At 43.9% G+C, this 10,624-nt stretch overlaps 1 protein-coding gene across 2 annotated transcripts in view; it reads right to left on the bottom strand.

Moving 5' to 3' along the window:
* Positions 1-446: 446 nt before the first annotated feature.
* Positions 447-10,624, bottom strand: part of BEST3 (bestrophin 3) — a 31,951-nt gene continuing 21,773 nt past the window's right edge. For both annotated transcript variants that reach the window (XM_021678597.1, XM_021678598.1), the window contains one exon: positions 447-1,488. In XM_021678597.1, the coding sequence (XP_021534272.1) occupies positions 549-1,488 (940 nt within the window). In that variant the 3' untranslated portion in view covers positions 447-548. The remainder of the gene's footprint in view (positions 1,489-10,624) is intronic.

Below are 10,624 nucleotides of genomic sequence, written 5' to 3'. Positions count from 1 at the left end.
AGAGAAAATAGTACAACCTGAAAGGTGGGACAGAGTAGAAGGGAAAGATAAAAGGATGAGAGAATAAAAGAAAACAGAGAAAAAGAAATTGAAGGGAGATGGAGGTTGTGATGCTGATGAAGCTTAAGAATCAAGAAGTGATAACAGTTCTAGAAAGTGGGAGTGAGACGGTTAGAAAGCCTCAAAGAGTCAGTATCAGGAATGAGCTTTTGTGGCATTGTGTGACACATCTCCCTCTCTTTATGATTGAGGAGCCGAAGAAAAGAGAAAAAGTGGGGAGGAGAGCATCCTTTGTCTCCCGGTAGGCAAAACTGGGGAACTATCGTCTACAAGGCCCTTTCCAAATCTAACATAATCTCTGAATTGTAAGTCATATATATATTTTATTAAGATTCCCTGTTTGGTTAAGATATGTCACTGTGGTCTGTGTGACTTCTGTGAAAGTCACCTTGTAACAGTTCTCAGAAGCTAGGATCATAATGCCCTTCAGTTTTAAGTAGCTTATAAATTTTTTAAAAAGTTGACCAGTTCAAAAGTAAGAACCTCGGCTAGAACCAGGTCCTAGAGCTTTCTGGTCTTCCCTTGGGTGATTCTTCCACTGGCTCATTGTTAAAATCTATGATATCTGTTTCCTTGGTGTCCAGGTTTTCCATTAAATACAGCATATCAGGAGAGGCTCGAGAGCCAGCCACAATGTTGATTCCACTGGTCTCTGGGGATGCTTCTGTGTCAAGTAAAAGAACGGTTTCAGGGCTCACGGGGTCTGAACTAAGGCCTGCCGGTGAGGTGGGGCTGAACTCCAGGAACCCCGGAAGGCTCCACCTTTTCAGGAACTTGTCATCATTAGGGTCTTCCCCAGAGGCAAACGTGAGGACGTTTCCTTCATCTTTGGCTGAACTAATCTGGGGACTGGGGTCCCTAGGAGGTGTCCCTTTCTCTGTGGGGCATGAAATCAATCCCACAGGGACCGCCTGCTGTCCAGTCCTGCTTGGCTCTACCCCAGTAAAATCTGCACTCTGGATGGAGGTGGTGGAGCCATCTGACACGGGCACTGGTCCCTCAGCCATTGTGATCAGTACCTCGGGGACCTGCGGCATTTTGGTGGGGGAGACCCTCATGCCGGGCTGTGGACTCAGGCTCTGCAAAGTGCTCGTCTGGCTGGTCTCCCTGATGGTGGACAGCTCCCCCAGGCTGGAGTAGAGCTTACTGCTCCCCTCTGGGGAGCAGGGTTGCTTCTGGGTGCCTGAGGCACGGTGGGGGCTTCTCGAGGGCACATCTAGCAGATCCCTGGCTGGGCTGACCTCACCACTTGGGGGAAAGAACATGGAGCTGTCACTGGCCTGCCGGCCGTAGCTTCTCCTCTGGGGGCTGGAGGGGTGTTCGTGGGCACTCAGGAACCTCTTGACTCTCCTAATCACAGAACGGCGGTGGCCGTGCTTCTCGTAACTCCACAGCCACTCCTCGCCAGGGAAGTTGGACCCGGACAGTCTGAAACACACAAGGACACAAGGCAGGCAGCTCAGCTTCGGGTCCTCAACTCTCTGGGCAGCGCCTCAAAGTTAAGGGCAGAGTCTGGGGTTCGCATTCCAGATTTTGAAATGGAGGAGATTTTAATTTGAGAGAGTCCAGCAGAGATTCTCGGAACTCTTGGTCCCAGGACCTTTTTAAACTCTTAAAAATTACTGAATACCCCGAAGAGATTTGTTTATGTGGGTTATACCTATTGCCATTTATTGTATTGGAAATAACTGAGGAATATAAAAAAAGAAAACCCACACATACAAGAATGTGCAAGCTCACGTTCCATTAAATGTTAAGTGATGACATCATCACATAGCATGGAGCCTCTGGAAAATTCCACTCTACACTCAGGAAAGAATGAGACTGAAAAAGGTAAATAACATTTTAGTGTTGTTACAAAAATAGTTTTGACCTTAAGGACTTGGGTCTTGGGGGTCTTGGTTTCTGGGGAGTCCCAGCAGTTCCCAGACCACACTTTGAAAATCACTAATCTAGAGATTTGGACATTAAAAAAAAATAAAGATACAATGGGTGTTCCTTCACCCTTATTACAGGTGAACCAAGGCCATGAGCTAAGGATCCATAAAACCCTCCAAAATAATGGATCATAGTTAAATTCAAGACCATGCAAAACACAGCTGACATCTGCATTTATTTAAGTACCTTCCATGCATTAATTCACTTAATTATCATATTCATTGTGTGAGCTGGTACTATTATGATTCTCACTTTACAGATGAAGAAACCGAGGTCCAGAGAGATTCCTGAAGGCTGTGTAGCCAGTGGGGGCAGAACTCAGAAATCTGACTCCAAAACCTTTGTTCTTAATCCCTTTTATATACATGGGTATCGGGTAACAAGGGGGAGCCTGGGGGGGGTGCAGATTAATGAGTAAAACAGTCTTTGCCCACAGGTAATTTGTTATCATCACTGGTCTGCTCACCTAGGGTTAAGGAAGGAGAAATGTGAACTCTGTGGAGTGTGGCCTTGCAACGGGGCCTCGCAGTGTGACCGGGCTCCCCGCTGCTGAAGTTTGATTGATTTGGTAATGTTGAATTTTCAACATTTGAGACCTAAAACAAATAATCCTACCCTTTTGAATCTTCTCCTTCAAGGCTGGAAGAAAATGGATAATTGGGATGACAGTGAGGGCTATGGGGTGGTAAGACCAAGTCCTGCCAAGTACATGGTGCATGTACTGTCTTACTGAGGTTCGAGGAAGAGCTACTTAAGCCTTGCCCTTAAACTGCAAATGCTCACAACGGCTCTGGGAGCAACTGTTCTCCGTCCACCCCGGTGCAGGACTCATGTGGACATCCGTGGGGACAAGATGCCTACACAGTGCCAGGTGCACTTTCTGTGACCCAAAGGGGAAAGTTGGAACAGCACGATATTGGTGTAACCTGAAAGGGCAAAGTGAGCAGCAGAGAGAACGTTGTTCCTCCGTGTTTATGAATAAAAGATGGCTGGTTGAGAGGATTAACTGGCTAAATGTCCCCAAATGGCATCCGATTACAACCTCGTGCTGTTATTCTAAAGCCCCAGCAGGGCCCTTGGCTACCAGATAGTCTCTGCCTGCCACCCCCCGCCACCGCCCCCCCCCCCCCCCCCCCCCCCCCCACAGCTGGGCTGTGCACGGCTCCGATTCTGTTGCACGGACTGGGGAAATGCAGACTCATGCCTCAGCGGCCCCGGGCGCCCGGCTCGTTGGAGTTCATGAGGTCAGATCTGCAGTCACCCTTCAGGAGTGCACTCAGTTAAGGAGGGCACCAGGGGAGCAATGGCGCGGGTCGTTCATCAAGATCGCCACGCTGGGCATCTGAGGCGGAGCTGGCCATCTCCCTTCATAGGGTGAGCCTCTGTCCTCCATCTGGGATCTTGACTTTTTATATGGGATTTGTCTTCCTTGCCTTCTTCTAAACCACACAACAGTGTAAGAACGATAACATCTTCCAGGAAACCCAGTTGTACTATTAGTACTTCAAAACTTTGTAAATCCCAAGGACACAATTTTCTAACTATGCACTGATGTGATGGATGTGTATATTCAATGGGGGCAAGAGGATTAAGGCCCTGTGCCACAAATTAGAGAAAAACAGACCAGTTGCAAAGAACAAACTGCAAAAAGGACAATGCTCTTGCTCTTGTTCAATCAATACCGATTCACCAACTGACACCGGGCAGGGCTGCCAATGAGACCCCACTGCACCTTCCTGCCTCAGGAGACTGTGGTGTGGACGCATGAGATTTATCCACTTACCCGACTCAATCTATTGAGCACCAGCTACGAATAAATTAGCTGCATATGTACTGTATCGCATCATTTAAAAGGAGGGAGAAAGCATGTATATAAATAGCTACATTTGGGGCCAAGTTTTTGAGCTGGCTTTTGACATTGAGTAGGAATCGAATGCGCAGAGAAGGGACAGAGTATTCCAAGTGGAAGAAGTGACTTGAGCAAATAAGACAGGGGAAGCTCTAGGGTGTTTGTGAGGAATAGCAGGTACCTGAGTTGTATCAAGCACAGAATAGTTGAGGCAGACAGCTGAAAAGGCAGCCTTTATTGTGTTACAGAGTCTCACATACGAGGTCGAGGGATTTGGACTTTACGCAGAGGCAGTGGGCAGCTTTGGACTCTTCAAGAATGGAGGGCATAACTAGCCATGTGCTGTTTGGTAGTAGTGTGCAAGCTGGAAAAGCTACATGGAAAGCAAGGTTGATGAATGTTGTCATCTAGAAATGCTTTGGATGAGAAACATGATGTGGGAACTTTCCATGCTATTAGTCAGAAGGACCTGTTAGTGGGTCTTTGGAAGATCACTTGGCTGCCTGTGATCTGGGGGACTGACGTGGTGAAGGAGGCCCTCTGGGTGTTTATGCTATCAAAGAGCAGGAGTGAGACTCCCGAGCGTGATGAACCTAACAACCTTTTGTCCAAATGTTTCCGTGAGGGAACGTCTCACTGCCTGCACACGATCCCCATCTCCTTTCTCCCATAGTCATGGTTCCCAATATGACAGCAGAAACCATGGTCTAAGAACAAAATGGTTTAAAGCTTAGAGTACACGGAATAGAAAACATTAAAGGTTTTTCATTTCCCAGTTGGGAGGTTTGGATGTATCTTTTAGGTCCTTTTAGACTTTCTTCTCCTCCTTATTTGGTTTTTAAAGTGTACCTTTAGAGGGTATGTGCTCTGGTAAGCGCTATGAATTGTGCAAGACTGTTGAATCTCAGATCTGTACCTCTGAAACAAATAATGCAATATATGTTAAGAAAAAAAAAAGAAGAAGATAGCAGGAGGGGAAGAATGAAGGGGGAGAAATCGGAGGGGGAGACGAACCATGAGAGACGATGGACTCTGAAAAACAAACTGAGGGTTCTAGAGGGGAGGGGGGTGGGAGGATGGGTTAGCCTGGTGATGGGTATTAAAGAGGGCAAGTTCTGCATGGAGCACTGGGTGTTATGCACAAACAATGAATCATGGAACACTACATCTAAAACTAATGATGTAATGTATGGTGATTAACATAACAATAAAAAATTAAAAAAAAATAAAGTGTACCTTTAGAATGGGGTGAGTACAATCCTGAGGCCCCAGTATAACACCACTTAAAATGCCTCAAAACAATGATAGCAGAAACATTATATTGCTTTACATTAGAGAAGGTCAGCTGAAAAAGGTCTTACATTCTGGAATTCGCTTGGACTTAAATAGGCAGGTAATTAGAGCTAGGAGGACGTTCATGGAAAGTGCCATGCAGCCCTTAGTGTCCAGAAGACGGAATTTGAGAATTGTCTCTGTGGTGAGGAAAAGGATTGATTTCCGGGAGCTTGCAGAACCAGGATTTCTGCTGCCTGGGCTGACTCTAACCAGCTGTGTGACCTTAGGAGAGCCACTTAACCTTTCTGTGACTCAGCATCATACTCGATAAACTACTTCCTCCACCTGCCTCACAGGCTGTTTGGGAGTTCAAAAGGAGTAATAGATGTGGAAAAGCTTTGAAGGGTAGATGATATGAAAAGGTCTCTGTCAGGGACCGGCAGACTGTCAGAGGTGACTTCCAAGTCATTGTCGACTTCTCGCACCTGGTTGGAGGAAAGGATAGTGTCTGCCCGAAGGTGACTCCCTTTTCTCCTCCAAGAGTGTATTTTAAAAGTGTCACTACACCTTGGAGCTGCCAACTGACAATGAACTCCTTAGAAGGGAGGACTCTAACAGTCATTTCATGGTTAGACGAGGGCCCTGAGTGAATGGAGAGGAAGCATTGGGATGGGAGAAACTGGGTTCTTCCGGAGAAGGAAGATGGGGCTGCTCAGGTGGTTTTTGTGCCATTAGCAGACATGGCCGAATCCTGCAGGAAACACTGACTGCACAATGTAAATCATTAATATGGAAAAAATGAGAATGAGGAAGGTTGTGCCAAGTATTGGGCTCTTTTTGAGAAAGGGAGGTGGGACACAGAGAATAGATTATGTTAAGCCAGTCAGGCTAATTGGTGCAAGCCGAGCCTAGGAAGGAGAGCATGCATAATTTCTACAGGTCACACTGGCGCCAGGATTGGATGTGTTCTTATTTCAATCTCAGCTGTTAAAAAAGACCAACAACTCACATTTTCAAAACATCTATTGAGCACTTACAACACCATCGGGCCCACCGTCTCCCTTGCCAGTGACAGATATCTGAAGGCATGAGCAGTAGTGACTTAATTAAGGGCTTTCGAGAAGCTGCTTGAGCTGGTCAGGGCGCTGAAGAACACTTGTCACCTCCTGTTGCCATAATAAGAGGCAGGGGACCAGACTGCTGGAGATGGTGGTGACTTTCAGAATCCTTGGGGTGTGTCTGATATGAAAAGACCAAAACAGCCCTGATGACTTGAGAGATTTAATGCTTTTTTTTTTTTTTTTTTTTGGGGCAAGCTTTTTACAAAGCAACCCCTTTCTCATGTGTATGATAGGTAAATATAGAGCTTCAAAAGGTTGAAGGGTAAAAGTGGATGATGCTTGCCTTTTTTAGTCTGGGCCATGTTTTTTTGTTTTTTTTAATCTTCCCCCCAGGTTTATTGATATACAACTGACATAGAACATTCTGAAGTTTAATGTGTACGATGTGATGATTTGATACACGTGTGTATTGTGGCATGTTTGCCACAATAAGTTTAGCCAACATCATCACCTCACGTGGTCGCCATTTTGTTTTCTTGTTGTGCCACATTTAAAGCGGTATTTTGCCAACTTAAATTCAATTAATTTAGGTCATTTTAACCGACTTTTAATGAGGAATTTAGGAAATTGATGTTTAATATGATGAGTTCTACTTCTCACATCAGATTTATTGTTTTCAAATTGCTGGTGTTACTCAAAGTCAGGCAGCTGCCTTGGAGGGAGCTGATAATTTGCCTGAAAATCTCTCAGGGCAGCAGGAGCACGTGTGGAGGAGCATTTATTCATGGCAAAGCCATTAGAGGCGAAGGCGGTTATTTATAACCGTCTTCACTGCAGAAGCTTGTCAAAGCGGTAGCCCAGGACTTATGAGATGGGAAAGGTAACTCTTATTCTGTGCTGGGAGGTGCGGGGCCAAGCGTTGTGAGGAAAATCCAGCAGACAGAAGGCTGTACCCACCCAGCACTCCCTTGCTGGGGGACAGTTTCCAGAAGTGGAGCATCATGGGAGGTTTGCTTAGCCCAGAGAGGTGCACACGGAACTGGCCACCCTCCCGCTACCTCTCTCTTGCCTCTCTGCTAGTTTGGACCGAGGATTATGGCAAATCTGGTAAAAGAACAGGCATATCTAGCCTCGTGTTACCACTCTGGTTATGCTCACTTAGCCTCCGCTGGCTGAAACAAAAATAAATTGTGGTCCAAAGTGGGGGTTCACTTACAATCCCCCGCGTTTCCACACTGTCGTATTCTACGAGAGTTTTGCTAGAAAAGGAAATTAAGTCATCTATACCTCATATCTTTTAGAAGGTGAAAATTGAGTGCCAGTGGTGAACCTATGTCGGCATATGAAAGAAGCCCTGAGAAAGTTCTAAAATTACAAACTTAATGCCATCTCCTTGGGAGGTTCCATCTCTCCTTCCTTTCTGGTACATTAAGTGAAAATCAATGTTCCAAGAATACATTTTTGTTGAAGTTAGTGATTCAGAAATTGAGGTATTTTTGGTAGTTTATAACCAAGCATGCAATAGTATATATCAGACTGTGTATTTTTTTGTAAAGATAAATATTTGAATATAGTTACCTAAGAAAGGATTACTGACTAAAACATCCATCTAGAAGTATATTTAACCACAATTTAATAAAGTATTTGCTTGTTAAGTATATGTTTTGGTACATTTGAGCTAGTATCACTAAGAATACTTCTGACTGTACCATGCAATCCTAATGCTTTGTGCACGTTGAATATGTATGTATAATTGCAAAAAAGTAATTGTATTATCTCTACACATTCTTAGAAACTTTGGAATAAAGAGAGATAAGTAAAAGTCATTATTTCCGGGTAAAGTGGTTGCAGTTTTACAGTACCAAATAAATCTTAAATAAATCCCTCAGCTCTGAACCAGAAGGAACTCTTACAAAATGTTTATATTTCTCCTCTTTTCTAAGTGCGTCCTGAACTGACTTCTTAGACCCATTCCTTAAGATCACTCTAAATGTGAGGAAGTGGTGACATATTTGAATCCTGGCAGAAAGCCCAATAAAGCAGTGTTCTTTAAATGGTGCTGCAGCCAGAGGTTCAAGGTTCCCAAGCTGAGCGCATGCGTCTACATCAGCAGGACAGTGAGCGCGAGCACAGTCCCATGTGTATACACTAGCGTGATCCACTTCATAAGCAGCAACAGCCCCTCTTCTCCAGGATTTGGAATCCTTCAGCTGTTATGGATAGATATTTCATTTGGGTTTTTCCAATGCCTTTAAGGGATTATTGCTTCTTTACTCTTGGTGGTTTTGATTTTCAAGATAGGATTAAAGGGAGTTATGAGACTTCAGGTCTTTCATGTCCATGTGTTCCATTCCTTGGAGACTTTTAAATTTGTGCTAATGGATAATCCCGAGTATTTAAAAAATAATAAGGATTTTGGAGTGACTCATGATGGTATAATGTGAAAAGCATTCTACCTCCAGCTAGCTGTGGTAGGCTAGGCCTGGATCTTATTTTTTGTTTGTTTTAAAAAGAAGTTTATTTTCAGCAATGCTGGCATGAGTTTAAGCATTCTAGGTTTGTTTTGATAAAGTTTGGTTTATTAGACATAAGTGTTTAGTATTGCCCAAAGAAGACCCATTTGCATTTCTGGGCTTGGGCCGTGTTTTCTTTATGTGTGTCTTATGGACAACTCTTCTTATGGCTGCTTGCCTGTGTTCTCTTCGTCTTGGTTAATAGTGTCTCCACGGTAAAGACAATGCCAGGATACCTTAATTAAAACAGCAGATCACCGCAATGCATTTACCCTCTGCTGAATCCTTATTCCTATCTGTGCTAGCTCCTAATTTATTCTTAAAGATGCACATTAGACTTCTCAGCTCCAAGGAGTTTTGTCTGATTCCCCGGGCTGGGTGAGCATTTCTCTATTGCTGTGTTTACCACATTGTATTATAACCTGTCTCCTCATTATGTCTGTGAGCTTAAGATGTATTTGTTTTGTTTTGTTTTGTTTTGCCTCTGCCTAGCATTTGGTACATAACCTACCATATACCAGGCCCTGAAAGCATATTTTGCTTAGAATAAATGGATGAGTTTTTTGTGTACGTGAAGATACAAGGAAAAACATGATATTGTAAATTTGTACTTGAGATAAAAAATGGGGAAAAACTTACTTTATTTCACTAATGTACATTTGATAAATGTGTAGAAAATAGGGCAATATTTTGAACATGTTCCTGAATATAGAGAAGAGAGGAATTATCTCTAAGGAATTTCCTTTTTATGTGGAAATGAGCAGTGTATCAAATGTGAAGGAAAATATGAAGCAGAGTAATTTCTCAGGTTGCCCCTGGACAGTACTTTTGCTCAGTTATTGAAGGGAATCACCTTAATTTTTAGAATTTCTGGGTCATGGGAATTGTGATCATAAGCTTGAAACATTGATATGAAAAGATAAGGGAACTTTGATTTCTGAATTAAATATACTGGGAACATATATCCTCAATAGAATAAGAAAATAAAAAACTTACTCATCCAGGAAAGGATTTTATATGCACATCAAGCAGCAAACACTTGTCTGAAATGTTTGCATCCATACTCTTTTGACATCTGGTCTTTGTTCTAATGCAAAGGGCTCGTTGGCTCAGTCACATCATCAGTAAAATCACCTGTGCTAAAATAATCCTTACTCTTACCTTCCCTTTTCCCTGAGCCTCAGTCAGATGGCTCTCTTGATACTGACCTTGTATTTGGTGAGTGAACAATACAATGCTTAGGGAATTATCTTTTGTGATTTCAGAGGACATCTATTGCTTTTGTCAGCCTAGCAAACCATTCACCCTCTCCTGGTAATACCACCCTAATTTTCTTTTTCTTTTTTTAAAGATTTTGTCTATTTATTTGACAGAGAGAGACGGAACACAAGCAGGCGGAGTGGGAGAGGGAGAAGCAGGCTCCCTGATGAGCAGGGAGCCCGATGTGGGGCTCGATCCCAGGACCCTGGGATCATGACCTGAGCCGAAGGCAGACGCTTAACGACTGAGCCACCCAGGTGCCCCCACCACCCTAATTTTCTTAAGACATCATCTACTCCATATGGTTGGTTGGGGCTGGCCACACCCCTTAGTCCAAAGATGGACATGTGAACCAGCCTTGGCTAATCAAAACATCATGTCTCCCTGTTGATAGTGATTGGTTCAACAATGGGCATGTTAGCCAAGCCCAGCCAATTAATTCAGTACTTTAATTTTAAGAGTTGGAGAAGAGATGTACTCTTTCCATAGGATTTGCTGAGAAGATAGGTTGTAGGCCTAAAGCTTCTGGCTGCCATCTTGCCATTTTGCCATCAGGAGGGGAGAGCCTGCCTGAAACCTGAGCCAATGGAGAGAAAAGCGGGAACAGAGAGACAGGGCAAGAGTGAGTCCTGGTGACATTCTTTGAGCCTCTGGATCGAGCCACACTC

This window comes from Neomonachus schauinslandi, chromosome 5 (assembly GCF_002201575.2).
Source record: "Neomonachus schauinslandi chromosome 5, ASM220157v2, whole genome shotgun sequence".
Lineage (NCBI taxonomy): Eukaryota > Metazoa > Chordata > Mammalia > Carnivora > Phocidae > Neomonachus > Neomonachus schauinslandi.
The sequence above is the reverse complement of the archived record's forward strand: the minus strand, read 5'-3'. Positions and strand labels throughout refer to the sequence as shown.